Here is a 26,964-nt window from a genome sequence, read left to right as displayed (position 1 = left end):
TTTATAAGAAAATCTCAACATTATGATATGATATAGGATACACGTACATTTAGTCAAATTATTTCACAAGGATTAAATCAAAACAAAATACTTGTCATTTAATGGTAGCTTTGATTTACTAATTCCTTGTCCTGGACTGGACTAACTATAGCTTTAAAGACTTTCTGGGTATTTTCACCTATACTTTTCATCAGCTAAATATGGGCAAAGAAAGCTGAAAGATGTAATCTTGTTGTCATCTTCAATACAGTACATTTTCATATTTGCTAAAATATTGCATTTAGAATAGGATGCAAAATGTATATGTACTGCACAACTATATGTATTCACAAAGAAAATAATGGAAAATAAGTGCTCAGACTTTTAAAAAATGTCCTCATTCTTGCAAGTTTAATAATAATAAACAAATACATTTTAATAATAAAGAAGTTGTAGCCTCTGGTTTCAGCTTTAATTTTACTCAAGGCTAAATCAAATATATTTGGGGTTTATATTATTTTTTTTCCAAATAGGTACTTTTCATTATCTCATTTAGTCCTCACAGTAACTCTAGAAGGAAGTTATTATTTTTATTAATTCTTTAATTTATACTTGAAGTAATAGAAGTTTATTTAGTATGGTAAAATGTGAAACTCAAGGTCACACAGCTAGTAAATGATGGGGTCAGTGTTTGAGTTCACATAGCCTGACTCCAGCGCCTCTCTTAGACAAAATGCTAAATTGGCACCTCTTTCTCTTTACTCCCCATTAATCTGCCAATTCTACCTCTTTCTCATTTATTGACCTAACCCCTCCTATCCGACCCACTGGCCCTGAATTTGTTCAGGCTTTCTTAAACTCTTGCCTAGATTATTCCTTTAGCTTTCTGATTAGTTTCCTTATTTCTAGTCCTGCAGCTAAAGTACAAATCTGATAACTTCCCTCTCTTATTTAAAAGACTATGAGGAATAACACACAAATTAAAACTGGAATGTTACTCCACAACTCTATTAGTCAGCTTGCCCTGCCGTAACAAGATACCACAGACTGGGTGGCTTAAACAACAGACATTTGCTTCCTCCCAGGTCAGGAGACTGGAAGTTCAAGATCAAGGTTCCAGCAGTGTTTGTTTCTTATGAGGGCTCTGTTCCTGGCTTGCAGTCAGCCGCCTTCTCACTGTGTCTTCACATGGCTTTTCCTGTGTGTGTGTGTGTGCAGAGAAAGAGAGAGGTCTCTGGTGTCTCTTCCTCTTCTTATATGGACACTACTCCTATTATAGATTAGGGCCCCACTCTTATGACCCAATTTAACCTTAACTACCTCTGTAAAGGTTCTAACTCCAAATACAGTCAGAATGGGGGATTAGGGCTTCAGTATATGAATTTGAGGGTGAGGCAAAATTCAGTCCATAACAATTACATACACACACACACACACACACACACACACACCCTGGAACGGCTAAAATGAAAAGGACAATATCAATTGTTGGAAACTGGAACAGCTGGTACTCTTATACACTGCTGCTGGGGTTTTAAATTAGTCCAATCACTTTGTAAAACTGGCAGAATCCAATAAAGCTGAATATATACTCAGCTTATGACCCAGAGATTCCACGCCTGGGTATTTTAGCCAGTGGAAATGTACACATATACTTACCAAAAGACATGTTCAAGAATATTCACAGCAGCAGTGTTCATAATAGCCTCAAACTGGGAAGAACTCAAATGTTAGTACATAATAGAAAGGATAAATAAATTACGGCAAATTCATACAATGGGAAATTGTACAACAGTGAGATTGAATGAGCCACATCTCCATAAGACAGAATAGATGGTGCTCAGAAACATAGTGCTGGCTGGTAGAAGACACAGAAGACTATCTGTCTTACAATTCCACTTAAATAATGTTCAAAACAGGCAAAACAAATCTATCATGTTAGAAGTCAGGCCAGTGGTCCCCCTTCGAGAGGGAAGTAGTGACTAGAAGGGAACAAGAGGGGTCTTCAGGGGTTTTGGTTACATTATAACCTAGTTTCTGGCTACACAGCTGTGATGAGGTCATAAAAATTCATCCAGCTGAACACTTATCATATATGCCCATTCCTGCATATATTTTATACTTCAGTAAAAATTTTTCTTAAAAAAGAAATATTCTGAAGACTCCATATCAATCCAGAATAAAGTTTCAATACTTTAGCCTGGCCTAAAGTCCTTTGTGACCTATTCCCAAGCCAACCTCTCCAGCCCTATCTGTACTACTCCTGGCCTAAACTCCAGCCAAAACTAGCCATCACCAATACCCACAATGCACCATGCTCTTTTGCTCTTTTCATGCTCTTCCCCTGCCTGCGTACCCTCCTCACTTCATCTACCTGCTTATCTCCTTTCTCAACTGTAAAAGTCAGCTCAGACCTCATTCTCCACCAGGAAGTTTCTCCTCACCCCACTCAACCCAGGCTGAGTTAGGAGTCCCTGCTCTGTCCTCCTTCAACATTCTATGTATTGTATTTATACCCTTAGTATATCACACTGTCATTTTTGGTTGATACATCTGTTTTCACTGCTGGTCTGTGAGTGTGATGAGGACAAGGACTGTATCCTTTACCTCTGCATTTGCATCCTCTAACGTAGTGTCCAGCACATAGTACATACCCAGTGAACAGCAAATGACTTAAGAAAGGGATTAATGAAATTCAGCTTGCATCTTGATTTTGGCACAGAATTTTTCTTTAGTCATTCTAACAAAAAAAAAAGAGAAAGATAGAAACTAATTTGGCAGCACAGATTATACCTTACCCAAAATTTAGTTTGCAATGAGTGTTTTGTTCCCCCTGAACATTAATGTCAGGAAAACCAAATACACATTTCTTAAAATATGTAATAGTAATATAGCCCATTCCCTAAAGACTATCCAACTGTACAAAATGATTGCATTCCTCTAGAATATGGGTGAAGTGTTAATGTTTTTGGTTGGCTTGAAACTCAAGAAATTCTTCTAACATCTAGATTGGCCATGTTTCTTGGTGAATCTGCCAAAAATTCCTCAGATATCCCAGTCTGGGATTTATGGACTGAGACGTTTATGATATTTTAGAGTGTAGAATAGGCTATTGTTTTACATATTAGACAAGTCAAGTAAATGCAGCAAAAGCTGTGATTGGGCTGGGGGCCCAAAAAATGAACCAAGTTGACAATAGTCATTTTCTGTGCAAGTTTCAAATAGGCTTAAACCAGGCAAAATGCTAAGCAGTCATCATATTGAATTCTCAACAATGTTTCTTCCTACTTTGAGTTTGGCTGAGAGATACGGCTCCATAATAGAAAGCCAGAAAAGGTATTAATGATGAAAGGTGGGATGATGAGGATATTGCCATGATGATGATTCATGTAAATAAGGGTACACGATGTGCAACAGAACAAGCACAGATGCGAAACCTGACCTCAAACTGCTTATCATCCAAAAATGTTAAGGCAAAGGTAAAGAGGTAGTAGTCTAACTATTTTAAATATGTGTACAACCTGGGTCGTGAACCTATGCCTACCTTTGGAACAGGGGTCCCTAACCCCTGGGACATGGACCACTACCAGTCCGTGTCCTGTTAGGAAACGGGCCGCCCAGCAGGAGGTGAGCAGTGGGCGAGTGAGTGAAGCTTCATCTGTATTTACAGCCACCCCCCCATCGCTCTCATTACCGCCTGAGCTCCACCGCCTGTCAGATCTGCAGCAGCATTAGATTCTCATCGGAGCGCGAACCTTGCTGTGAACTGCGCATGCGAGGGATCTAGGTTGCACGTTCCTTATAAGAATCTAATGCCTGATGATTTGAGGTGGAGCTGAGGCGGTGGTGCTAGCGCTGGGGAGCAGCTGCAGATACAGATTATCATTAGCAGAGAGGTTTGACTCCACAGAGACCATAATAAATCAATTGTTTGCAGGCTCATCAAAACCCTATCATTGAGTGGCAAGTGACAATTAAGCTGCATCTGGTGGCAGGCTTTATAGTGGCAAGTGAGTTGATGTACTTCAATTGTACAGCTGCATCTGGTAGCAGGCATTAAGTTAGAATCTGACACTTATTTTAGTCTGCAAGTGGCCCGCCCATTATTTTATTTACCACTTCCATCTTTGCCTCTTTTCTGCACTGCACACTTGTCTCAGTCACAGTTTTGGTAAGCCCACATGCTAACCCTAGCCAAAATGAGTAAAAAACAAATGTCACTGGAGAGCTTCTTTGAAAAGGAGGAAAGACCCAATGATGAGGCAGCAGAAGACGCTAAGACTGCCAACAAAAAAAGGCTGCATTTAAAAGAAAATACCAAGAGTCCTACTTAAATTACGGGTTCATTGCAACAGGTGATTCACATCCTCCAAGCCCACTTTGTATAACATGTGGCGACCGGTTATCCAATGAAACCATGAAACCTTCAAAACTGCTTTGCCACATGGAGACCAAGCACCCTGCATTAAAAGACAAGCCTCTGGAGTTTTGCAAAAGAAAAAAACGTAAACACGAAGAACAGAAGCAATTACTGAAGGCCACCACTTCATCAAGTGTGTCTGCACTGAGATCATCATTCTTAGTGGCTAACCACATTGCTAAAGCTAAGAAGCCCTTTACTATGGGTGAAGAGTTGATCCTGCCTGCTGCTAAGGACATCTGTCGTGAACTTTTAGGAGAGGCTGCAGTTCAGAAGGTGGCACGTGTTCCTCTTTCGGCTGGCACCACAACTACATGACTTGATGAAACAGCAGAAGATATGGGGGAGAATTATGGGGGAGAAAGGTGAACATTGGGATTTTTGACATGTTTCAAACATTAGCAGAGATTTTGGAAGAGCCAGGGCCTTCTTTCTCCCAGCTGGTGCATGATCACCTATCTCAGCTTTCAAAAGAGTTTGAGCATTACTACCCAAACACAAAAGACCCCCAAAATGGGAAGGAATGGATCCACGACCAATTTGTGAATAAGCCAGGTGAATCAACTTGTCTGTGCTAGAAGAGGATCAGCTGCTTGAGATCGCAAATGACGGTGGCCTTAAAAGTATATTTGAGACAACTTCAAATCTCCATACGTTCTGGATTAAAGTCAAGGCGGAATATCCTGAGATTGCCACAAAAGCACCGGAAAGCCTGCTTCCATTTCCAGCATCCTATCTTCGTGAAGCAGGGTTTTCTGCAGTGACAGCAACCGAAATGAGATTATGGAGTAGACTGGACATAAGCAACACACGTCGGGTGTCACTGTCTCCCGTCACCCCCAGATGGGACCATCGAGTTGCAGGAAAACAAGCTCAGGGCTCCCAGTGATTCTGCATTATGGTGAGTTGTATAATTATTTCATTATATATTACAATGTAATAATAATAGAAATAAAGTGCACACTAAATGTAATGCGCATGAATCATCCCAAAACCATCCCCCCACCCCACCGTCCGTGGAAAAATTGTCTTCCACGAAACCAGTCCCTGGTGCCCAAAAGGTTGGGGACCACTACTTTAGAGCATTTGCCCACCCCCTCTTCATGAGGACTTCTCACCCACTCCACCCCAAGGATGTGACCTGCAGGTTTATTTGTACTGTCCCAGACTCTATCCATCCTCTTTAGCCACAGCCAATTGGACCAGACACGGGCACCTGACTCAGGCTGGACCAATCAGATGCTCTGGATTTGGAATTGAGCTGCAGTTAAACCAGAGCTCCAAACCAGAGGACATGCAGCGCTGCCTGCCCAGCTATTTGGGGTGCAGAGGAGTGGGGAAGCAGAGAAAAGTGGATTGCAGGGAGAAAGAAGTGATACAATAAACTATCGTGGCGGGATAGGGGTTGGCAAAAAGAAAGATCAGTTCCTGGTGCCTTTCATAATTCTGTTTCCAATCCTCTGGAAGGATCTGATACATTCCCTGCTCAAGTCTGGCCTGCTCTTTATGACAAAACACCATATTTTGTTCATGTTGCTTTGGGTGGATTTCTGAGGTTCCAGGACTAGGTCACAAGGGCTCTGGTATTTGGGCAGGTCTGTCTTCACTCCCCCAGTGCCTTTGGAAAAGGAGAGAGGGTGCTAATGAGCCCAGCCCTCGGATGAGTGGGAATGCCCTGCAGCAATCCGAATCCACGGGCATTGCCCACTGGAGTTTTAGCTCTGAGTGCCGGGGCTTGCAAGCTGCTGGTGTGTCAGGGTGTTAAAGTGGTTCTTTAAAAAGGCAGCAAGACACCGTGAATGATGATATTTGAGTGTCAACAATACAAAATTAAGCCTGTGGAAAATTTTAATTATGATAACCAACACAGGAAATTGCATTTATGTATGGAAACTAAATTTAGAAGCCTGGACAGATTGACAGGCTCCTTCCTAAAACCATGTAAATAGCCCATGCCAGGTGCCAGGAAGCAACTGCAGTAGAGGGACTGGCTAGGCAGGCAGGCCTTTTGGCTGTGCTAAGTCTGAAGAAAGAAAAACGGCTTTCTCTAGGTAAATTATTTTTTCAGAAGCGTTATCTTCCAGGGTTAGAGAGAATTAACAGATTTTAAAGGAAACATTTTCGAGGCAGTGCCTATTCTTTCTTTCGCCTTGTGTTCGTAAACAAGGAAGGGTGTGGTCAGGATTTGGATTTGCTCTGGGCAGTGTTTCTGCAGCCTGTCCAGCTGCTAGAGGCAGGACCCAGTGGCAAAGGGAACGTGTGAGAGTGGGTGAGGGGAAATCTCTGTGCCCCCTACTCTTAGGGCTCCTTCCTTCCCACGGCATTCCTCTTCAGCTTCAATTTCCAAATTGGGGTCAGAGGCAGAGGGGTGACATTAATGGTGGTTGAGTAGGGCAAGGACATTGGAGTCAGGCAGATATGTTTGAAGCCCTGGTACTGTGACCAGTGCTACTCTCAGAGCCAGGCAACTGGGCCCTCTGCCCTGGGCCATGAGCTCCAGAGGGTCCCACTGCCTGCGGCCCTCCTCAAGGCGTGCTCCACCCCATGGAGTGAAGGTCAAAAACCAGGTCATAAAACATGCCCACCAGAGCCCATATCCCTCCCTCTAGACCATAATAAGACACCAGAATTCCCCTGTCAGTAGCCCCGAGCCTGCTCCCAGGACCTGTGCAGGCCATTCCCAGGGGTGTCCTCCCCGGGGTATGCATACCCTAGGCTTCAGGGTGGCTTGGGGCAGCTGTTTGTAGAGAGTATGGACAGGAGTAGGTCATGCACACTAGAGTATCTGGATGTGAGTTTCAGGGGTGAGAAGAGAAGGGTACTGGGCCAGGGACTGGGGTATGACTCTCTGTGCCCCACCTCTTCTGGCTCAGACAAAGAAGTCTGAAAATTCTAAATTTGAATCTGGTCTTCCAGGTTGTTTTGAAGGTTTATTTGTCAAAACAACGGAAGAGAGCACATTTTATTTAACTTTAGCTTGATGTAAGAGTTTTGCCGTGGAATATGGGTCTCTGTACTCTTGCTCCAGCTCCCCCAAATGTTAGGGGTGGGCCATGCCACCACTTCAACACTGTGTGACCTTCGATACATTACTTGCCTCTGAGCCTCAACTTCCTTCTCTGCAAAATGAAGGTAATATCAGGAGTAGTTATTTTGAGAATTTAAAATGTAATTAGTTCAATTATTGTTATATGCCCTTTGCAAGTTACTTAAACTCTCTGTGCCTCAGTTTTTTCATCTGTCAAGTGGGAGGATACAAATAGTACCTGTCTTATAGGATGTTATCAGTGAATGCATGTGCAAGTCTTAGAACAGTGTCTGGTGCATAGTAAATGCTATGTAAATGTTAGTTGTTGCTGTTGTTATTATTATCCACTGCCCACTATCACCACCTGGCCAATTGGATTAAAGGAAACAGCATATGCAATGTGTAGGTCACAGTGAAACATGCCCCTGCCACATATTTTAGTTACTTTGAGACTTGTCTCATACTCCAGACTCATCCTGCGATTTCAAAATCCCTACCAGACTTCTTAGGAAACATGAAGGCTGTTCCTGCTTCCAACTGTGACTGTTGCTTTGGCCAAGTATAATCTGATGAATACAGACTAAGAGTCCTGTCCTGGGATAACCCTTATTCGTGTCTGTAAAGGGCTTTGAGATTCACTCAGAAAGGTGCAAAATAAATCTTAAATCTCTGGGCAGAGACACGATGGTGGCAACGAGTGAAGAATGCAGCTGGGACATTGGCCCTTCTCTTGAGATCCACTGATTGCCGTTCCTTGGTGTGGAAGGGTTTCTGCAGCCCTGTGCACTGGCAAGCTCTCAGCCCTGGGCTGGGTTTGGGAATTAACTTGAAATATTAATTTTGTAAATATCTAGAGAGGGCTGATCTTCCCTAAGAGGAGACTTGATCATATAGGAAGAAGCTATAAGCCACAGAAAGCTACAAAAGGGTTTGCCATCCACAAGTCGCATTTCTTTCTGCTACACAACACTGCCTCTGTGGCGCAGCAGCTCTTCCTTCCGCTCAGGACCCAGGCAGCTCACTCGGTTTGCTTCAGCTTTGTACGGGATCACCAACAGGCAGCTTAGACACCAGTGCTCTCCATGGGAATGAAACTTACGAGGGTTCCGAGGGAGGCCATTAGCAGAACATCAAGCATCAAGCCCTTAGCTCCTCACCTTCAAGAGCATTCTTTCCCCAAGGGTTCACTGCAGGCAGGTTCTTCCTACATCTCCAAGCTCTGTGGGTACTTTATCTTAGAAACATGCTATTCCTTACTCATATTAAGACACGGGTAACTAAGAACAGCATACAGTATTATACCTCTCTCAAATATTTTCATTTTAAAAAGGCTTATCAAAGCCCTAAGCCAAAGAAATAAGGCAATTTCAGACAGCATTTAGCAGTTAGAGAGGGTTTTTATCAGGATGGTAGTCCCAGGAACCGTAGGCCTATTCCAAAGTCCTTCTCATCTCAGGATCCATTTATTCAGCCTAGACAATTTTCTACCTGTGCTTTTAGGTATGATATTAGGGATCAACTCCACAAGGTCACTGACATCACTGTGGTTTGGGGCCAGTCATACAACAATTCTCCAGGGCCTATGAACAGTGACTGCTAAATCCATGTGGCCGTGGTTTCCAGCGAGGCCTTTGCTTTGGAGTTCCCTTCTCCTTATGGTCAACAGATTTGAGTTCTATGGACACTCATGGAATGGTGCCTATGCCAACTTTTACTTGTGTTTTGTGGTTCTGACCACATATACACACTCCTACATCATAGGAATGGGATTATTTTAACATCTAGAAAAATGCTAGAGTGAGGAAAAGCAGAGCCATGGGGTTGCCAGTAAGGGTGCCTACTTTGATTGGCTTGAGCAGTGCCTTTAAGATCCTATTTGATGCTGGATGTAAATATGTAAGTTGATTTGCATGCTATGCTGAACAAGCCCAGCAATAAATTATAAACATCCTTGTGACATTTCTTAAAGGAAGTAGTTGCTATGTGTGACTAGTAACCACTTTTTCAAGAGTTAAGCATCTGATCTATTTAAATTCCTCCACAAAGTATGAAAAGCAAATTAAGTCATCATGGCACAATCACTCAAATCAGAAGGATGAGGAGTGCAGTAGATTTTTTTTTTTTTCTTTCTTCTAACTGGTGAGGTGGCAGGGGAACATCAAATCTGATTGTCAAAATTCAGTCAAAATCTCTAGCAATTAAAAATTTTAGGAGATAAATATCCCTGACAGATGACTAGCTAGGATGAATATCCTTGTGGTACAATCAAATCAACATGTATAATATTTGAATGCTAACTGTTCGCTGTGTACTACAGAGTGTGTGTAAGTCCAGGGCGTGGGGAGACCATTGTATGAATGTGTTACAGGTGTGTCCATGAAGCAGCAGAAATATTTTTCTCAATGTTCTGTTTATGAAGCCTAGTTCACTGGACAGCTGCTGAGGAGTCCAACCAAAGGATATGATCGTCAGTATGTTTCATCCATAAGACCTAATTTGAACGATCTTAACAGTGGTACAATAGCCATATACTGTGCCAACTCTTTTCTGTTCAAAAAAAACAGAGATATCGCTAGGTTATTTCCCATGAAGGAAAAGTTTTGATTCAATCCTGAGTGTACCTTGGTTTATTTGTAGAGCAATTTCCTGTTTTTCTTATCAAAATATTTCAGCTGTAGCTTAAATTCAGAAGGTATTGGTGGCTCTATCCCAACCAAGTCAGATGAGTGTGTTTAATAACAGCTCGCAAGCAGATCCACTATGTTAGCAAGAAAAAAAAATAAAGGGAAAAATATTTTTATTCCAGTGAGTATCTCCCATGGGAAAAAAGATGGAAAGAATAGCAGTGACGAGACAAAATTAATATATCCATATTATATAACAACCCAAAAAGCTGCCATGTAACATTTCTATGTTTTCTTTTACAAATAATGTGCATTTTTTTCTTTGAATACGCGTTTATGCTTGAGTGGACAGCAGTCAAGCCTTAAAGGCATAGGCTAGATTATTGATTTCTGCCCCTTTAAGGAGATTTTACATATCTCTGCCCAGTGCCATTATGTGTTGATTTCAGAGTTTATCACTCAGAAAGTATGCTTGTTTCCTTATTTCCTATTTCTTGGCTGTATGTGTTTTTTTCTCTATTTCCTATTTCGTGGCTGTTAGGGGGGCTGGGTGTTGACATCTTACTTTTGCCCTCATGAACCTCATGATTTCACATATGTGAAATCAAATTCCGAGGTAATGTCTTCTAACTCCCTCTGAGCAACATACGAAAATGTTTTATTATCAGAGACTGAATGTATTTCAGATTGCTGACAGATCCAGCTCTGAGCTATCAAAAGTTAGAGACTTTTTTCCCTCTGTTTCTTTCTATAGAGGAGTCAATAGTATTGAACAAGAAAGAACTGCATTACTTTTAGGGCAGAGGAGTGCGGGCAGCTCTTAGAAGAAGTAAGAGAGTTAATCATGCGTCCTAAATGCAGCTGGCGGCCATGTACCTAGTGCATCCAGTTAACTAATCTTTCATTTTTGTACTGGGCACAGAGCCAGCACATCCAGGGACCAGGAGAGATAATTAGGGAGAGCATTGTAAAACTGCTGAACGTAATTCCCTATCACCAAATATAGACATCTCTGAAGCTGACAATCTTATTCATAGGAAATGCAAGGACATGGTCCAAATTGTGAGAAAAGGAATCCAACTTGGTTGGGATAGGAAAGGCAAAATGAAAACAACAAAACTTTGGCCCACAAGTCCTTTCTGTTTGGAAAGATTTCTAAAGACTGAACTTAGGCCTGCAGTACACCTAACAGCGCGATCTGCAGGCTGCTAGCGGGCCACCACGGAACCAAACCCAGCAGCTCAAGGTGGGAGAAAATTAAGTGGACAGAGTCTACCTTCTGAAGATGCTCTTCTTGTCAGAGCTTCCTGAGACCTTCCAGAGTGATGGGTTCCACACTATGTCCAGTCATTGTGGAGGGGGAGAGGGGAGATTTGGCCACCTGTGGACACTGGGTTTAATAATCTACAGCCTATTTCCAGCTTCAGAACAATTTCTGCTTCTACCTTATAACCCACCACAGCCCAATTTTAAAGAATCTTAATGTAGTTTATTTTTTTGAAAGAAAATGACCACAGAGAAAACATTTCTTAAAACAACCACTTTCAAATTATACATACAGTGTATGTATATGTATGAATACATATATTTTATTCACACTAGAGATTTAAGTCAAGCAGGTGTTCTGGCTCTTTTCCCTATATGGCAAGTTCAAAGAGGAGAATCTAAACATGGCTTCTTCCTAAGTTAGGCATATTCTTTGGAGCACATTTCACAGGATGTTACTTAGGTGCTCTAATTAGCTGGACAAAATAATAATTACAAGTACACAAAACAAATGGTTAATTTCTTTAGTATAAAAATGAGTCTTAGAAATCAATAAGTAAAGGATAATCCTGTAGGAAAATAGGCAAAGGATATATACAGATAGCTCAGAAAAAGGAACAAAAACAGGAAATAGACATACAAAAATATGCTCAACTTCGCTCATAGTTTAAAAATTCAAATGATGATGAGATAGCAATTTTCACTTCCAATTGGCAAAGATTAAAAAGAGTAGTAATACCAGGATAAGATGTGAGGAAACAGTCACTCTCACGCATTGTTGGTGAATGTATTGATTGATGTAATGTTTTTGTGGTGGCAAGTTTGTAATATCAAAGTTGATCCAGGAATTTTACTCCAGAAGGTAACCAGAAACACATAAGTACACAAAGACAAATTTACATGGATGATTGCAGCATAGTTCCTAATAGCCAGAAACTGGAAACAAACCACTAAAAAAAATGAGGTAGATCTATATGTACTCACACAGAAAGTGTTCTAAGATATGGCAACAAATGAAAACAGCAAGTTACAAAAATGATATAGAAAATGGTTCCATTTTTGTTATATGCAAATGAAAAAAATCTGATGGCATATATACTAAAGTGTAAATACTAGTTATTTCTGGGGGTGACATTTTGGAGCACCTTCCATTTCTCCCTATGTATTTCTGTAATATTTGATCACATATCAAAGGTAAAATAAAAATAGTTTTAAAAAATAACAGTATGAACATCACTGAAGTCGTTTTTCTGACAAACAGATTAAATCTGAATCTCAACATGAGGAAACAATCCCGTAAATTCAGATTATGTAATATTCTACAGGACAATCAACCCAGACTCCTCAAATGTATCAATGTTATGAAAAATGGGAAGAGACTGTTCTAGATTAAGAGTAACTAAAGAGAACTAATAACTAGCAATGTGTGATCTTTGGATCCTGCACACATAAAAAACATTATAAAGGACCTTGTAGGGCACAATTGCCTTGGTGAATCTAGGTGAAAGAATAGGATTTCTAGAATTATATTTTGGGAAATATTAGTATAGGAAATGCCTCTTTAACTGAAATGTATTGATGGCCTATCGATGCTAGGTGGTCCCATGGATATATTACCTCATAAAAAAGGAAGATGACTTCTTATTGTAGCTAAAACTCTAATTATTACTATTATTGCTGAGGGATACCAATAGATTCAATTCTAGAGTATCTTAGCTGGTTTATAGATTTCCAATTAGTGCCTAGATGCCAACTAGGATTTATTACGAAGTTGGGGAATTTCAGAGCTGGAGGGTTTCTTTCAGGTTGCATGCGCTCAACCCTCACGATTTTACAGATAGCCCAGTTGGGCTATGATGTACCCATAGTCAGTTAAAAGGAAAACTGGTTTTGGAAATCTTGCCTTCAAATTTAGTACCCTTACAATAAAACCCTAAAGCCTTATTTAACACTAGCTGAAACATCAACAAGGGACTAGGCATCATAATGGCCTGCCCTGAGATGGGCCCCTTCTGCATGGAAAAAGGCTTAACACTTGGGAAAAAAAATGCATGATAATCCTCAAGGCACACAGAGCCTCCACCTCTTAGCACTTGTGATAATGCAGGCAGGCTGTGAGTCCAGGTCGAACCAAGACATGCCATTTGCTTGACTTTTTTATTACATCAGAAAGCATGAGGGGGACATCCCTGGTGGTGCCGTGGTTGAGAATCCACCTGCCAATGCAGGGGACACAGGTTCGATCCCTGGTCTGGGAAGATCCCACATGCTGCGGAGCAACTAAGCCTGTGTGCCTCAACTACTGAAGCCCACTCGCCTAGAGCCTGAGCTCTGCAACAAGAGAAGCCACCGCAATGAGAAGCCCACACACCGCAACGAAGAGTAGCCCCCGCTCACCGCAACTAGAGAAAGATCTTTGCAAAGATCCAATGCAGCCAAAAATTAATTAATTAATTAATTTTTTAAAAAAATCACGAGGAGTTCAAGCCAACACTTTCTTTCTCCCTAAGGAATACAAAAGAGAAAAGTGCCTGCTTATGGAAGGTAGATAACAAAAGAGTCCTAAGTGCTCTACTATCCTCCTGATAAACATCTCCCTCACAACATTCCCAGCAGGCCTCACCCCATCTGGTAGAATGGTAGGAGAGACGGTAAATCATTTATCCTTTATAAAAGTTCTGTACCTCCTTCTTGACTGGACTAAGACTCCAGATTTACATCCCCTATTTTATATTTCCTTCTGAGAATAACTCCTGCCCTACCCGGTGAATTTAAGGAAATCAAAACCCTCTGTTTGTAAAATGATTTCTCTGATTGACTCGTGCTGATTCCTCAGGGGCCAGTGGAATGTCCTATAATGGTGACGGTGAGAGTGTGACTTCTTGTAGTGGGGCAGGTACTAGGGGTGGGGCAGGCAAAGGGCTCTAGAGGACACAGAGCACAAAGGTGAACAAGGCTAATGTTTGTAGAGGGAAGCCCAAGTCAAATAGCTGGAAGAACACATACAATGTCAAGTCAGGAGGCTACTGAGATTGGGGTTGCTCAGTTTGGGACTGAATGGAAATGGGCCCATAGGACAAACAGTTTAGAGCCAGGCAAGGTCTCTTGGAAAACAGTCCCAGATTCTAGCTGGCATATACAGCTCACCATTTGTGGCTGTCAGGGCCTGGTGTCTTGAAGCAACCAGGATCATGTGGACCCAGAAGAGCCACTGGTCAGTGAACAATAGTAAAAGCATCAGGGCCTGCATTAGGGTCTGGAGTGAAAAGTGGATCCCCACGTAAAAGGAGATCAGCAGGATGTAAAGTCAGGGATAAACACATCGTTGCCCCAATAATCAAATCAAGGGAGGAGCAAGAATGTAAGCATGAAGCCTAGGATAGCAGGCAGCCAAGGGGGTCAATCCTGGAGGAGTCCACACGGTGCTGGGGTGGGATGGGTTGAAGTGACGCCAGGGTCAAAGGGTGGATGGTACAGCCACTTTGCATTCTGTTCCTACTGCTCTGAATGGGATGTGTCTTGTGCCATCCAAAGTTCCATCAGAAAATTTGTTTACTCTGTTTCCTTGCAATTAACTGGGAGTATGAAGGAACAAGGAAATGTTTGCTTATGGGGAAGAGTGTGATTGTGTTGACAGGAAGTTTGAGTTGAAAGGAACCCCAGAATTTCAATCCTGCAGGCATTTCTACTGGAATTTGCTGGAGCAGTAGGAAGGGGGGAATATGGCCACAGGGACTGCACCATGATCAGCTACACCGAGTTCTCCAACTGACTGGATGGGGATCCATGGGTCAGGCCAAGGTGTTCTGTTTAGAAAAACTGTGAGAATGCACTTGTTTTGGAGAGGGTGGGTAACGTTAGCACACACTCAGCTAATGAGACATTTAACAACTCAGCTAAAAGACATTTATGCTTAAGCCTGGAGAGAATGGAACGGAGGAATCTTGGGTTCTAAGGAAGGTGAGGTTCCCAGCATGAAAGCCTGAGAACACAGGGCACCAGCAGGTCAGGGGACAAAGGGAGCCTGCACCCTGGGGGTGCTCCAGGGCCTGCTCAGAAGAGGGTAGAGAGTAGGGTCCAGCTGACAGGATGCCAGTGTACCTACCTTTACCACAACTTCTACCACAGTAGGTCAACCTTTGTTTATTTTGCACATAGGGTTTCTGTGATTTTCTTTCGCTTGGCTTTAGATCACTTGAAAACCACCACCTTATACCAATAGCACTGAGTGCTGTCCATGTTCTCACCTCTGTGTTAGATGCTTTCTTGGTTATTCATGTAGGACCCTCTTCTCAAGGAGTTTACAGTCTCTGGAAATCCCAGTTTTATCTAATGGCAAAAAGGAGAGAACAGGACTTCCCTGCTGGCGCAGTGGTTAAGAATCCGCCTTCCAGTTCAGGGGACATGGGTTCGAGCCCTGGTCCGGGAAGATCCCACATGCTGCAGAGCAACTAAGCCCGCGAGCCACAACTACTGAGCCCGAGTGCCACAACTACTGAGACCGAGCCCGCACGCCTAGAACCTGTGCTCTGCAACAAGAGAAGCCACCGCAATGAGAAGCCCATGCACCACAACCAAGAGTAGCCCCCGCTCGCCACAGCTAGAGAAAGCCCACATGCAGCAATGAAGACCCAATGCAGCCAAAAATCAATCAATAAATATATAGATTTATTTTTTTAAAAAGGAGAGAACAATAGGGGAGCACTTAAGTGCTAAGTGTTAGGGGCTAGAAGTGAATCACAATTGCAAGGAAAAAGAGATCCCTGGGTAATGGCGGTGAGGGGCCATGTCAAAAAGGTACGGAAATTTCTACCCAAAAAAGTGGCATTTGAGTTGAACCTTAAAGGAGAAGAGGATTTGGAAAAGTGGGGAGGGTATTCTTAGCTTTGAGAACAGCACGAGCAAAGGTATAGCGATAGGAACACTCAAGACCAGTTTGGAAAATAGTAGATATAGAAAACATATGGATGACTGACAGTGTTTTCCATTTTCTAAATTACTTATTCAGACTGTATCCTGAGCAAGCACAATTTCCTGTGGTTTATAAATAGGTCCCAGTTATTTTAGTAGAATGTAATGCTGATGATCATTCATGGAATGTTCCACAGAGACTTCAGTGTCCCAAGAGCCAGGAGAAAATGTATAAATGTGTAAGACACGGTGCAGCACATGAAACATCATACATTACCGTAGGTTCATCAAGCCTAGCACAAAATTTATGCAGAAACTTAGTGCTACTAACCAGTAATTGTCTCTCTGTCTCATTCTCCCTCCTGGATTTGTTCCTGATTTACTATGCAAAGTGCATAAGGCTTCAGATGACATGTACCTCTGGATACAAAAGAATGAGAATAGAAATTGGGAGATTAAAAAAAAAAAACAGGCACAAGAGATGAAGCCATTTGTCTGAGCTCACAGGGAGGGGGTGCCAAGGTTACAATTCAGGATGCCCATTGCAAGTTTCCTTTCACCCAAGATCTTGAAAACAGAATTCCTACCCACCTCCATAAACTGAGAAGTCACCAGAATTGCACAGAATTCCAATTCCCATGATTCCTAAGATGAGGAGCTTTTCACAAGGCAGGTATGTTTCTTGGGGGCTGGGGATCCCAATTTCCTATACTTGAGAAACATTCAATTGCATACGTACATGTTATATGGTGTCCAAAAGAAAGAAGATATTTATATTGGTAATTAATTAGTTGAGGGATGGATCTGTATTTTGTTGCAATTAGCATTATCCTCAATGTTCCTATTCTATTTTCCAATCTGCTTCACTAGTATTTGCATCGCTATATACTGTTCATTTTGGGCTAAGAAAGATAATGAATGAACACATTTTTTTTTTTTTTTTTTTTCCACACACACACAGTGTATTTTATTTTTACAAGAGATAAATAGACTGACACCAAGCATTGTACATGGATGACCACAACAAAAGCAACAATGATTGCAATTACCAAACATGAAACACACTTATACTATGTCATAATATTGACATTCAGTCCAGTAATCCTCCACTGTAACAGCTCCTTTACTTTGCAGTGAAAATTGATTTGTATATTCTTTTCCTCTGAGTCCTTGTGGGATTTTTTTTTTTTTAATTCAGACAGAAAGTCACAAAAATTATACTCATCCTCATCAGTTCACTCAGTCCCATGTAATTAATTTCTTTTTTTTTCATCTTGATCTTTTGTTAGCACTTTTATGAGTTCATCAGTTTTTCATTAGAGTTCTGAAAATGCTTATTCATTCAGTTCAGCAGTACAGTCAGTTACCAGAAACCTGTACTTGTCAGAGTCTTTTCCATGAATTTCTTGAAGATGAAACCCTTTTATAGGAACATATTTGCAAAATCATCAGAGTACACCCAGAACTGTCTGTAAATGACAAAAGACTTAAAAATGACCATGGTTAAAGATTTGATGAAAGTTCATAATAACGCAGTTGACAAGAAAATTAGTTATTTCTGAGATATACATTTTAAAGTAATAACTAGGATTATTACTTATAACATTATACCAGAACATATAAGATTTTTAGACGTTTCCTGTAATGTCTGAAACATTTATATTAACATATTTCCATACATATTTCCATACAAATACAAATATAAGATTTTTAGAAATTTCATGTAATGTCTGAAACATTTATATTAACATATTTCCATACATATTTCCATACAACTACAAATATAAGATTTTTAGAAATTTCATGTAATGTCTGAAACATTTATATTAACATATTTCCATACATATTTCCATACAAATACAAATATAAGATTTTTAGAAATTTCATGTAATGTCTGAAACATTTATATTAATATATTTCCATACAAATAACCCAATGAAAGTTTAGTATTAGTTGTTTTGTTTGTTTTTTTATACTGCAGGTTCTTATTAGGCATCAGTTTTATACACATCAGTGTATACATGTCAATCCCAATCGCCCAAATCAGCACACCACCATCCCCACCTCATCGCAGTTTTCCCCCCTTGGTGTCCATATGTCCATTCTCTACATCTGGAACACATTTTTTTATTTGTGTTTTTCCTTTGAGTTCCTCTTCCCATATGGACTAAGGACAAACAATGAACTGATGATAATTCTCGATACTCCACCTTCTAGTCATAATGCAGTTGGTAAAAGAGGGAGCCTAGACTTCATTCACAGTTTTGAGTGATGAAAATTAAGTTTGAGTAGCAGTAGCAGCAGCAGCAGACTACTTATTACAAAAAGTTTCTTAGGAAAAGCATCCTACACTCAGTTCTGTCTTATATCTAAAGGGATCACTACCAAACATTCCCCAGACTATGAAATAACACTACAAGTGATTCTAGAAGTTTTTGCAAAATTTGGAGGCTTCACCCACACACCGGCTCTCTAAATAAGAACAAGTGTTATTACGTAGCCCTTCCATTCTTAAAATTAGGTCATCTTATTGAGTAATTAAAACCACCACCAATAGCATTTCTGGTCATTCCAATAATCCTCCCCCAAATTCTTAAAATACTACCAGAGTTGAAAAGGAAGTTCCACCCAACTTACCAAATGTAATAAAAACTGCCTACGAAAATGTCCTTTGACAGGCAGAATTTGTAGCCAGTCAAAGAGTATTATTTTCACACAGTGTTTAAGATTTACAGAATCCTTTCTTTTTTTAAAATTTATTTTATTTTTTGGCTGCGTTGGGTCTTCGTTGCTGCACACAGGCTTTCTCTAGTTGCAGCGAGCAGGGGCTACTCTTCATTGCGGTGCACGGGCTTCTCATTGCGGTGGCTTCTCTGGTTGTGGAGCTCTGGCTCTAGGCACGCGGGCTTCAGTAGTTGTGGCACATGGGCTCCGTAGTTGTGGCTCGCGGGCTTAGTTGCTCTGCGGCATGTGGGATCTTCCTGGACCAGGGATCGAACCCGTGTCGCCTGCATTGGCAGGCAGATTCTTAACCACTGCACCACCAGGGAAGCCCCAGAATCCTTTCTTAATGCCTAAGGTTTTACTTGGTTCAGTCATGCTGGGTATAAGTTTTACACTTTATGAGGATTTTCGGAAGGGAGAGGGTAAAGGTATTCTTTTTTGGATATACTGTCTTTTATAATGATACGATAACAACACTGGATTATATATTAAACCACAAGCTAAATACAAATTAAGTTCACAGGCATAATCCAATCAAGCATGACCTACATATATTTTTGGGTTTTGACATCCCAACATCTTAACCTTAGGGTATGAGAGAACTAGACTAGGAATTGGGAGATTCTACCATAGAAATCAAATCAGGTTTTTCCATTCTGATCCCTAAAACAAACAAGGACAATTTATTTGTTTTAGGGATCAAAAATTAAACAAACACAGGGAGATCAGCTCGGTGCTTTGTGACCACCTAGAGGGGTGGGATGGGGAGGGTGGGAGGGAGGGAGATGCAAGAGGGAAGAGAAATGGGAACATATTGTATATGTATAACTGATTCACTTTGTTATAAAGCGGATGCTAACGCACTATTGTAAGGCAATTATACTTCAATAAAGATGTTTAAAAAAAAAAAAAAATTAAACAAAGACAAAAACAAAAAACAAAACACACCAGCTTTCCGAGATGTGGAAGTTTAGATAATGTCTCTTCTGTGTTGTTCTCAGGAAGTAAGATTCAAGTGCCCTTTGTTTGTATTTGTAAAGAGTGGCCACACACCCAGGTGATCAGGAAACACACCTTTCCTTCCTTTCTCCAGTATGGTCTATGTAGGCTTTCCCAAACTAGTATCCTCCCAGCACTCTCTCCACTGAATGTGACTTGAACAAAGGGCTTGGGGGTGGTGGGAGAGGAGGGTATCGTGGTAAAACTAGCTTTGGAAATGTGAGACGTCCACCTTATGAAGCATGGTAGCCTATTAAAGTCTGAGAAAACCTGCAATTAAATTAACATCTGTTTTGGATTATCTGAGCATTTCCCAAGCCAGCTTCACCACGGAACTCCATTCCCCTCTAGGCCGGAACTCCATTCCCCTCTAGGCCGTGCATTCTGTGGGCTACATTTAGATAAGCAAGAACACTAGCTTTCACTCAGACACAGGTCCTCAAAGGCTTTCTTTGCCACTTGACAGCTTTGAGAATTTGGGTAAGTCACTTACCCTCTCAGAGTCCTGGTTTCCTCATCTGAATTATGCAGAAAAGAAATCTAGCTCTGCCAGCCGGCCCTTGGCTCCACCACCCCGCCGAGGAGCGAGCCTGGAAAGCCCACACTGGTGGGCCCCAAGCAGGACGCCCCCCCCACCAGCTGCCGCCAGTCGCCTCAATGCCGGAGTAGAGCAGGGTTCCAAGTCTGTGGAAGACATAATCTTGTGCCTGCCTGCCCACCGCACTCTCTGACCTTGCTTGTCTCTCAGGGTCTGAGACGCTGACCTTCACTGCTCAGCTAAGGGCTCCAGAGACTCTACTTTCTCTACACCCGTCCAGCTGAGTAAACCTAGGATGTTGTTACACCTGAGGGGAGTGAGGAGTGGGAGGTCAAGGCACCAGAGTAAGAGCCCTCTGGGGCCTCAGGCAGAGTGAAACCGTAACCATCAGGGGATGAGTGAATTTTGGCACAAACTGGGCTGCTGCGTGGTAGAGAAACCCCAGCTGAAGAAGAAGAGGAGGTGGCTTGACCAGGCCATGATTGGGGAACCAATGAATTTTGTCCACCTGCCTCACATTGGCTCTAGGGAGATGGGGGTTGGAGATGGACTGGCCATGACAGGTGCAGTTCAGGAGCAGATCAGATTCAAGGGAAACCAAGACAGGCTGTGGAGCAATTCTAGGGGCTTGTAGCTCCAATAGGAATGGTTTTGCTGTATGTCCAAGCTTCACTCTGTCCAGCCCAGAAGAGATGCTGCCCCTACCAGTTTCCCTCCTAGAATCAGTGACCCCAGGGCCCCTCTTTTCCCTATCTAATTAATAGTGCCGTAAAAGGCTTGGGCACTGGACTCCCTCTACTCCCTCTGGCTGTAGCCCCTCCTGGAGATGGGGTCAAGGCAGCAGGACTGACCAAGTGACTACTCGTTAGCCAGAGGAGCTCAGCTGAAGCCCTGAACACTCTCAGATCGGAGGTAGGAGTTTTCTTGGACTTGGAATGTGATCCCTTCTGCTGAATGACAGCCTAGGTGCCATGCTTTTAAACTCTTAACCTGGAGCTCCTTAAATATGGTGGGTAGGTGAGATTACCAAAGCTGAAGCTGGCTTTGCTGAGATGCTCCCTACCTCCCTGCCCTTCTCTTTCCTCCTGGAATGAACTGAAGCAGATGTCAAGCAGGGGCTGGGAGGGTGACCACTGGCTAGTCTACTCTTTCTCTTTAGATCTCAGACTTTAAACTCACAGTCCCTTGATATCTCTCTGCCAATACCAGGGTCTTTCTCTAGGTAGGCCTCTAACCCTATGTTTCTGTAGCATTGCTGGCTCCCTAAAATCTTTCCTTTTTTTAAATTAATAAAAAATTGAATTAAAAAAAGAAAATAAATCTCTCATCATATTTTGAAGACATAGTATATACTCAATAAAGACTTGTCTCCTTCCCTTTGCAATCCATGGTAGTATAAATCTTTCTGTGTCTCACCAAGTGTTCCAGCATCCTCTCTAATGTGACCACTTTCTTTTTCCAGTCTCATCTCCCAGTAACAGGGAGAGGTGCTGACGCTCTTTTAAAGCCAGACTCTCTAGAATGCAAACTTACTAGCTGTGGGACTTAAGCCCAGTTACCTACCTTCTCTGTGCCCAAGTGTTCCCACCTGGAAAATGGGGCTAATAATGGTAACTGCTTCATAGGGTTGTGAAGATTAAAGGTTAATATTGATAAAGCACTCAGAATAACATCTGGCATAAGGTAAGTGCTCAATAATCTCATTAAAGCTACTAGTAGTTTTATTTTCTAATCATACACTATACTCCAGACACACTTGGCTCTTGGCTACACAAAGATACCTGATGCTTTCCCATGTCCATGTCTTTGCTCTTGCTGACCTCTTCACCTGGAATGTCCTTCTTCACCTGTTCAACCTGGTAAAATCCTATGCATTCTTCCAGGCCCAACCATGAATGCTACCTTCTTGATGAAGCCTTTCCAGATTTCCCCTAACCTGGTATCTTCCTCTTTGAAGGAATCCCCTCAGGGCTTTGTAGCTCTCTCCTGGCTCTTATCATGTTCAACTTTGTATCCAATGAGTTTTATACTCCTGGAGGAGCAATACACACACACACACACACACACACACACACACACACACGCAGCACCCAGCAGTGTGATCTAGCAGGGAAAACTTCAGGCTGGGAACCAGGAAAACTGGGCTCTGGTCCCAGACCAACCACTCTGTAATCTTGGGTAAGTCACTTCATTGAGATTTGGTTTCCTCTTTCTTAAAACAGCGGGTTGGATTAGATGAGATCCGAAGCCTCTTCTATCTCTACCCTTCCGTAAGTTGAGTGTACACTCCTTGGACTGCCGTATACATGCCTGTGGGATTTCCAGTGAATAGAGGAACAAAGTTTGATCCAGAAATATCTGGTCACAAACCCTTGATTGCATTGTTTTAAAAGCAAAAGACTGAACAATCCAAATAAATAAAGTGTGGCATATAATGGAATAGTAAGCAGCTGTAACAACAACAACAACATAGAATAAGGAAGCTTACCATGTGCTGAGAAGGAGAAAGCTTTAGGATGCATTAAGTGAAAAAAAAGGCAAGATACAGAACAGTGTTTGTAGTATGCTACCTGTTGTATAAAAAGGGAGAGAAGTAATAAAACTATATATTTGATGTTGTTTATACATGCCTAAAGAGACACTGGGCAGGTATCTCTTTTAGAGAGGTGCCCTGTTAGTGTACATAGAAATTTAAAAAGTGGTTGCCTATGGGGAATGGAGGTGGGGACAGGGTGAGAGTGAGAATTTCAATACATACCTACGCAAAGAAAAAGCTAAAGTTAAAAGAGAAACCTCTGATGGTGACAGTATTTTTAAACAAAAACAGATATTTATCTTACTTGTTGATTTTCAGTTTTCAGTGAGGCTAGGGAAGAACTAAGGAATGATTTACTAATTTATTGCTGCAGCTTTGTACTGGGGTGTGAATCCCTGTGGCAATATTGTCATTGGAAAGGTGAAACTTTGGCAGTTGAGATATTCCTGGAGTTTTCTTCTCAAGCCAGCCACATTGATTCTCCAGTTCATACGACCTGACACAGGTGCTCAGAAACCAGAGGCCTCCATCTGTCTGGGATGTGGCCGGTGATTGTGTGAAAGGCCCACAACTACGGCATCAGCATCCTTACTCTTTCTGGAGGATCTGGGAGAATTCAGTTGAGGAGGAGGACAGGGGCAGCCTAGCAAATTCTCAGATCCTCTTGGAGGGCAAATTAACAGAAGAATGACTGGAGAAGGCTCTGAGTAGCACCTACATTGCCAATAGCTAAGACACAATTCAGAGAATGCTTTCGGAAAATTTTCCCAGCCTTCCCTATAATCTACCCCTCAGATAGCATAAATCTTCCCACCAAATGGGTAAAATCCCCAGTTCTTCTCAGATTCAGTTAGCCCACTGCCTTAAGAAACTTAGACCTAAAAATATTTTTGTTCCTACCAGAGCCCTGTAGCAATTAGAAATCCAATATATGATTTTCTCAGCTTGCTTTGGTCTAAGGTCCTCTTTGGAGAGAATCCTGAGAGTGTAAATTACTTGCAGCTGAGACAGACCCATACTTACCCAGCAGGTATTGTATCAAACCCCAGCACTCCCTCTTGGCTGCTCCTGGGAAGGCCTCAGAAGAGCTTTTCAAAGCAGACCTCATAAAAACAAACACTCCCACCTCTACCCCCATCTCCTGTCCCTTTCGAAAAACAAACAATACCGCTCTGTTCACCAAACACAGGGGGATTTTCTGTTTAAAGTATTTTTTCTTATTCCATATTGGCAGCACTTATTAAGGAGCAGATGACTTTCAAGTTGGGTGAACTTTGAAACATAAGCACATAAGAATCCAGGTGCTTGAAATTTTTTCAAACTTAGACACATCCTTACAGCCCTCATCTGAAAAATATCTTTTTAAAGTTTTATTAAAACTATGTCAGTTTTAAAAAAAGGGTGCCTTTGACCACATCTTGAGTCATTATGTTTGCTTTTAAAGCTTGTAGTAAAATGACTAAAATCCTATTTCCCTTTTCAAACTTTTGGAAACAGCTTTGGTGTCAGATGGACCTGAGTTTGAATTCTGTTTTCATCAGAATTCAAGACCTGTAAGACCTCAGGCAACTGACCCAATTTCTTTGCCTCAGTTTCCTCATCAATAAAATGGTGATAATTATGGTACATACCACATAGATTAGCTGTGAGGATTAAATAAATACATGTAAAGTACTTAGAGTGCCTACATATATATGTCATAAAAATAATAATGTCAAAACAAAAACCAAAAATTATTATACCTTGCATCTCATTTGGGGAAAATCCTTATTAACTGAAATTTAGCAAATATTTCCTCATTTTTGTGAGTCTTTAAGGGCCCACATTTCAGTCTTAAATAAAGGCTTATTATTAAAATTGAACTCTTGCTTCCTCTAACCTGTGTGTAAAAGAAAGAACCCAAGAGAAGAGACCAGCCTGCAAACCATGAGCAGCAAGCAAGGACAGAATTTCATCGCCTCTATGGCAAATGTTCAGACAGTCTTAGTGTTTTTGTCATCCTCTGAGAATGAGGTGTAAAGTTTGTGCTGTGACCACACATCCCCACCCACTCAGTACCTGAGGACAGAGGATGGGAAAAGAAGATACCCCAATGTCAGAAGTATGATTAGAGGACAAGATCCAATCACTCAATCCAGACAGAAGAGTTTCTCTTCAGACCAGCTACATGTTAAACTTCTCTGACCTCTGTGAGGGAGTGGTTTTCCTCTCTGTTTCTCTTTGTTCCTCACCCATCAGCCTATGAATTTTTGCAATTTCTTAAATGAATTCTAGGCATGAATCTAGCCCACTTCTGGAATCCTGTACATAGGCCAGCAAAGTACGTCAAATTGGGGTGGGTGGGTGGTTTATCTTGAGGCAATGGCAAGATGTCATTGCCAAGGTCGTCTTTGGACTTCCAAAAGAATGATACCAGTCATGAAAACATTAGCCTCCTGCTCTCCTGCTCTCAAAAATCATCTGGCTTGCTGACCACAGATACCGAGGCCATTGTGATGGAGGCACTATGGGAAGCCTGGGGGTTGGAAATGACCTCACTTTGGAGTTCTTGCTTTGTGGCATATTCCAAATTCTAGTTGCTTTTCTTTTTTCCCAACCCTAAATAGTCAGAATGCCAGTGACCGAGGTCCCCATTGACAATGTCTGAAACAGCGTTATCCAATAGAATTGTAAGGTGAGCCACATATATAATTTTAAAATTTTGCCATAGTTTTATTTGAAAAAAATAAAATAGAAATGGTGAAAATAATTTTTAAAATGTTTTATTTAATCCATTATACCCAAGATAATATCACTGCAATGTATAATTGACATTTTACAAATTGAGATATTTCACATTCTTTTTTTCTAAACTAAGTCTTTGAATTTGGTGTGTATATAGAGTTCATAAGATTTACAGTTAGAACAAGTAGTTTCAAATACCCAAGTTGTTCTAAACATACTTAAAAGTTGTGTAATAACTAAACCAAGAATCAATTTTAAAATTTAAGTTAATTAAAATTAAAAATTCAGGTTTTCTGTCACTCCAGCCACATTTCAAGTGCTCACTACCAGATGTGGCCTGGGGGCTACTGTATTGGACAGTGCAGGTTGGGACGATGAAGAAAAATACACGTTGTTATATGGAGAGCCATCACACTCTGAGCTCTTCCCCTCCTCATTCTCAGCTGCTACTTAGCACAGGGAGATTCCAGAAAATTCTTTTTAAAAATTTCTACTTTGGTTTCAACAATAAGAACTCAGATCACTTTTATATTTCTGTAGTGGGATAATGAGAATCAAGCTGCCTGAAAATATGCAAGTGGAATAATTAGCTTATATCTGAGAGGTAAATTGTGATAAACCCTTTCTCAAGAGGAGCATGTAGGAAAGTTCTTTTTTTTTTTTTAACTTTATTTTCTTTATTTTTTTGGCTGCATTGGGTCTTAGTTACGGCACGTGGGATCTTTGCTGAGGCACAAGGGGTCTTTCCTTGCGGTGCACAGTCTCTTCATTGAGACGCCGGGGCTTCTCTCTAGTTGTGGAGCGTGGGCTCCAGGACACATGGGCTCTGTAGTTTGCGGCACGTGGGCTCTCTCGCTGAGGCGTGCAATCTCAGTAGTTGTGGCACACGGGCTTAGTTGCCTCACGGCATGTGGGATCTTAGTTCCCCGAACAGGGATTGAACCCGAGTCCCCTGCATTGGAAGGCGGATTCTTTACCACTGGACCACCAGGGAAGTCCTGGAAAGTTTTAAAGAACATGCAAAAGTCCGTTTACCTGATGTGACAAGTGGTTGGTTGGTTATGAAAAAATGATGTTAAGTGAGGAACTAATAAAAAAAAAAGATTTTCAATCTTGAATTGCATTTTTTAAATTGAGATGAAATTCACATAACATAAAGTTATCCATTTTAAAGCAACCATTTCAGTGGTATTTAATATATTCAATATGTTATGC

General features: G+C 41.5%; 1 protein-coding gene across 1 annotated transcript; it reads left to right on the top strand.

The window, feature by feature from the left end:
- Nucleotides 1–20,883: 20,883 nt before the first annotated feature.
- LOC103013676 (CDC42 small effector protein 1-like) lies at nt 20,884–21,123 on the top strand. The gene has a single exon (XM_057558741.1). It carries the CDS (start codon nt 20,884–20,886, stop codon nt 21,121–21,123), a length of 240 nt encoding a protein of 79 aa, XP_057414724.1.
- Nucleotides 21,124–26,964: the final 5,841 nt, after the last annotated feature.

Source organism: Balaenoptera acutorostrata, chromosome 12, assembly GCF_949987535.1.
Source record: "Balaenoptera acutorostrata chromosome 12, mBalAcu1.1, whole genome shotgun sequence".
NCBI lineage: Eukaryota > Metazoa > Chordata > Mammalia > Artiodactyla > Balaenopteridae > Balaenoptera > Balaenoptera acutorostrata.
This window is presented reverse-complemented; position numbering and strand designations above follow the sequence as displayed.

Bases quoted from the DNA above. Each gene is read 5' to 3' on its own strand.
- LOC103013676 (XM_057558741.1), top strand. From the start codon at position 20,884: ATGAGTGAATTTTGGCACAAACTGGGCTGCTGCGTGGTAGAGAAACCC.